The 5,079-nt window shown below is 42.7% G+C and overlaps 1 protein-coding gene across 4 annotated transcripts in view; it reads left to right on the top strand.

The window, feature by feature from the left end:
* The first annotated feature begins 2,330 nt into the window (after window positions 1-2,330).
* The window catches only part of GTSF1 (gametocyte specific factor 1), a 14,668-nt gene continuing 11,919 nt past the window's right edge, over window positions 2,331-5,079 (top strand). For 2 of the 4 annotated variants that reach the window (XR_013332505.1, XM_077753637.1), the window contains exons 1-2: window positions 3,238-3,270; window positions 4,007-4,051. Coding sequence is in view for 1 of the 4 variants with exons in the window: in XM_077753637.1 (XP_077609763.1) it covers window positions 4,036-4,051 (16 nt within the window). In the remaining 3 variants the exon portion in view is untranslated. Of the gene's footprint in view, window positions 2,415-2,697; window positions 2,809-3,237; window positions 3,271-4,006; window positions 4,052-5,079 lie in introns of those variants that run through there. The other 2 variants (XR_013332506.1, XR_013332507.1) reach the window with 2 other exon arrangements.

Genomic DNA, 5,079 nt, shown 5'->3' with positions numbered 1-5,079 from the left:
ATATCGTCAGATAGAACCTGCAAGGATCAGATTCAGTTTAGGGTATTAATCCCAGCTAGCTCCTAGACTGACCCTGTGTAAATGCTTTGGTCTCTCATTGTTTTTTTCCCCTTTTCAAATATATTCAACCTGGCTGAAAAGCCAGTCTGAAAGACAGCTCAGCAGGGATCTTAGATAAAGCAGGAACTTTCCAGGTTGGAGATGAATGAACAAAGCATTTAAGAATAGAAAGAATAGATGTGTGGAGCATTTTCATTTTAAAATCTCCACTGAAAGACAGTTGGGGGTGGGGGGTGTTTGTTTGAAGGTTGGCGGGCTTGTTCACTCCGGCTAAACTGAACAGCTTTCCCAGTTTCTCAGTACAGGATCTGGTCACCCTGACAAGGCATTACCGAACGCGGTGAAGCCTCACTTTGGATTCTGGTTTGGTACCCACCCCCTCCATCCTCTCACGCCCTGGCTCTTCCTCAGAAATTTCAGTCTGCAGGTATCTGAAAAGTGCTTCTGGGTCACAGTTACAGCGTCAACAATTTCACCAGCTTGCTGCAATTTAAAGCCTGAAAAATCACATTTCGCTTCAAATCACAATGGCCCCACCAATCTGCATGAATGATGTGATAAATTGAGGTTTCGAATTTCAGAAAGGTTACCTTAAGTTATTCCTCACAATCTGAAACCGATTTGCCAGAACAACAGCTTTCTCTAAAATGCTTGGTGCTAAGCTAGCAATGAAGCTTTCATTCTCAGCTATTATCTTTCAAGAAGCACTTTAACAGCTTGCTCCTCCTTCACGGGGATTATCCAGGCCACTCAGGTGAAAGATTAGCTTTCCTAAATTCAAAACAGTGCCTAGGTCAGTGGTTCTCAGCCTTGACTGCACATAAGAATCATCTGGGTCGCTTTTTAAAAATGACTATGCCCGGCCCTTTCTGATTAATTGGTGTGGAAGGGGCACTTGGCATGGTAGGTCTTAAAAGCTCCCCAGATGATTGAAATGTACAGACAAGATTAAAAACCACAAGCCTACAAAAACAGCTTGGGCAGGGCGCCCAAAAATACATTTCTTTTTAGGGTCTTAATATGAGCCAAAGACTGTGAAGCACACTCTCCTCAGCCCAAGGGCTGATAATCTTTAAAAAAAAAAAAAAAAACAACGACCAGGTAACAAATTATGTTTACTAAGTATGTTTGGAAAAATCAAATGTCTCATCTCTGTGATCCTTCTCACTGAAGTCACACTCAGTTCATGCTATCAGGATAAGCTCTCCTAAGTCACATTTAGGCTCTAGTAATCACTAAAATGTTCCCCCAAATCCCACTATTTCAGTACTCAGACTGATCTCCCATACTGCCTCCTACACCTCGGCCAGTACAAAAATGTTTGTCCTATCATATTTTTACTTCTTGGTTTTGAAAAATAGTAGTCCCAGATCTACCATAACAGACATCAACATCTTCCCATTTTCCTGTCTAACCTTCAAAGATCACAATTCTATTTCTTCCATAAAGCCTTCCCAGGTCACTTTGGGCCTCACTGATTTCTTCCTAATATAAATTTCCAGTCATGACCATATTTTGACATCTGTTATATTGCCATTTTACCTTTCATCCACTCTAGGCCTGTTTTCCTAAGCACCACGGGGTTATGAACTACGCGTGTGTGTGTGTGTGTGTGTGTGTGTATCACAGTTTCCAAAACAGGGCTCACAATCTATGTTTGGGTTTCCATTATCGAGTTAGAGCTTTCTGATCCCCTTTACCTCTCCAACTCTTTTCATTGAGCTCTCTCCTCAGCTCTAAAACTCCCTTTAATCCAACTAGGACATCTTTCCTACCTAGCATCCTTAGCTACTATTATTGACTTCCGAATTTTAAGATTCCACGACGCTTGCTAAACAAAAACAACTAGATTCCTGTTCTTGGTGTTTGGCTTGGCCCTTCTGTAGGCTTACCTCCTTTACGATTCTCCTCTTCCCTCCCCTCAAAATCCAAATCACACTTCTACCTGGATAACTTAAACGAACAAGGCTTTCTTGCAACCAGCAGCCCGCCCTACCCTGTCTCCTGGCTTCTGGCGCTTATTCCTAAACACCCATTCGCTTTCCTAAGATGGCCGCCACGAAGCCCACGGAAAGCAGGGCAAGTTCCACCCACGCAAGGCCAGTGTCGCTCTGGAGACCTCATGAGGATGAGCTGAAAAAGGAGAACGGCGCGGAACCTGGAGTGGAAAGCGGCCAAGGCGGGGCACCCGGGGAGAGGGGTTGGGGGTCCACGCAGCCCACGCTCCCACGGAGCCGACACCAGCGTCACAGGAAGTGGGGGCCCCACCCACTAACGTCAGGGGCCGGAAGTGAGCGTTGCTGGGGCGCGGACCTGGGGAGAAAGCGACTGTGGGGAGAGCGTGTCTGGACCAGGTAGGAAAGGCAACGCCTGTCTGGCTTGGGGACGCCAAACAACTCACTTTTAGTGTGCTGGGGTACCGTCGCGTTTAATATCTTCCCTTTTCCTCCTGTGGCCTTGGGCCTTGCGGGTTCCCAGCGCTGCTGTTCGGGCTACCGGTGGTCCCGCCACCGCCTGTCCCCTCGAGGGCCTCCTTCTTCTTTTAAGTTAACCTGACCACCTTCCCGCCTCTCGCGTTTAGTCCCTTTGCTTAAATCTACTCTGATTGTTTAAGGGAAGAAAGACAGTTTTACGGAGACCCCAGCTCTGTTAAGAGTGTAATCAGTTGCTTCAGACCACATCCAGCCCCCAAACTTGACGGCTTCGCCAAATTTGTCCATTTCAGCGCGGTCCACTACTAGGGAAAAGGTAAAGGATCGCCTGTTAACAATTTGTTACGTAAGATACTTCACTGGACACGGCTGAACGATGAAGCTATGGATTCCTGTGCCCTTAGTCTACTGTAATTAGTGTTTCTTTCCCCAAAGTTTACGGCGGCTTAAAAATCAAGGAACCTAATACTTGGTTCTTCCTTCCAAACCTCTTATTTTTTATTGAGAAAGTGTAAAGTAACTACGTACAAGTAAAACTTTTCAAAAGGAAGGTCAGAGTGTCTTAACCCAGATATGGAAAATCTTTGTTACAACACTTTCAACTAACAATTGCCATTAATAAATGGGCTTCGCAGCAAATTTCTAAACTGGAGTTCCAGCAGCTGATCACTTGTATTTCCTATCCTGGATTCCAAGGCTGCTTATGTCATAGAATGGGGGGAAGGGGTGTGGAATTGTATGAAGGGCCAAAGGAGAGCTTGCTCTAGAAACAATAGCTGTAAGTCTAGCCAATTTTCAGAAGTTTCCTATGAGAACGGTTTTATATAAATTTAGTTTTTCCCCCATAATGTTAAGTTTATTTAATCACAGTGCTGATTAGGGGAAGGTCTTCACTAGAAGAGGATCCAAAAGAACTGTTTCCTGTCTTTTAATCTTCTACATTTCTGTTGCAGATTTGTACTTTTGTTACTGTGTTATCCATAAAATGAACAGTTCTTAAGTTCTAACATTCAAAGGATTTTCCTCAGTGCATACAGGGAATGAGTAGTAACTGTGGAGACACTTAACCAGTTTGGGAGGAGAGCTTTAAATTAGTACCCTATTCCTAAAGTTTAAATAACAGTATTCTTGTGGTCGTGACTTGCCCCCTTTAATGTTAAATGGCATCAAACCCTAATGGACAGTAAACAGTGACAGGTTGTTGTAATGGCACTTAAAGTAATCTATCTTATCACCTGAGTATAGTTGAAATTAGTAGTCATATTTGTTTTTTCTTAACTGTGAGCCCTAGAATATATTCCAAGAGTGTTAGGCAACCATGTTAGAATACTTCAGAGTAGTAAAGAATGCTTTAAAAGAGGGTAAATATTTGGGGGAAGAGGACAGTCAGGGTTTCTTATGTTGAACTTGGGTAGCTTCCATTCCGGCTTGATTCCCCTTTTTAGGACTTCCTTTGGCACGTGTTATTTCTGATTACCTGAACCACTGCTTTTTTTTTTTTTTTACCCCCTCAGCACTTGGATTCAGCTCCTTCATTTCGAACATGGAAGAAACTTACAGTATGTACTTCTTGTTGCTTTTAGAGAATAAGTTGAATTCCTTACATATAGTTTTATGTCTGACAAGACACTTAGTGTGTTGGGAAAGATTCACATTTCTCCCTAAACTGCTGAGGATGTCTGTGTGGTGGTAGAGAAATACCTAACTTTGAAATAAAACACTTGAAATTTATCGGGCTTTGACAAGGCTACAGTTGGGACATCTGTGTTAAACTATATTTTTATTAAATGAAACATTTTAATTTTTCAGGACTTCAGTTTCTCCTATTCAGGACATGGGGCTAGTAACCCCTGTTTTCTTTCTATTTTGAGGACTAATATGGTATACATAATGATATTGATGCATGTTGAGTTTTTAGGGTTAAAGAAATCCGAGGAAAAATTCTTATTTCTTATGTGATGGCCCAAGAAGTCAAAAGGGAAAGAGCACCTAGAATCATATAAACATAAAAACAAAAGAAACCTGAAAAATCATTTCATTTAACATTCAGATTTCACATCTGAGAAAAGAAAACCTGGATTAACTGATTTTCCCAGGGTTACATAGTAACAGAGTCCTATGTTGTTCATATGTAGTACCCTGCTTGATACCATAAGGCACTATGGTTTCTAGGCTCTGACCAAGTTTAAAGCACATCAGCATCAATGAATGGATGCAACTTATCAGCAGGGCCTGCTTTGTTTCTTACTTTGCTGAATGCACGATCTCGGAGCACCATCTCAGACCTACTGAATCAGAATCTGCATTTTAACACCATCCCCAAGTGATTATATTAAAGTTTGAGAAGCACTGCTTTAAAATATACTTGACCTTCTTCTCAGCCTTAAATTCTAACCTTAATCTGATAGATTGTGGGGCACCTGGGTAGCTCAGTTGGTTAAATGTCTGACACTTAGCTTTGGCTCAGGTCATGATCTCATTGTTTGTGGGATCAAGCCATTCGCTGATGCTGAGGGTACAGAGCCCACTTGAGATTCATTCTCTCTCTCTCCCTCCCCCTCCCTCCCTCCCCCCCTCCCCTCCTCTC

The sequence above is a fragment of the Crocuta crocuta genome, unplaced genomic scaffold (assembly GCF_008692635.1).
Source record: "Crocuta crocuta isolate KB4526 unplaced genomic scaffold, BGI_CrCroc_1.0 scaffold30, whole genome shotgun sequence".
Taxonomy (NCBI): Eukaryota; Metazoa; Chordata; class Mammalia; order Carnivora; family Hyaenidae; genus Crocuta; species Crocuta crocuta.
The sequence above is the reverse complement of the archived record's forward strand: the minus strand, read 5'-3'. Positions and strand labels throughout refer to the sequence as shown.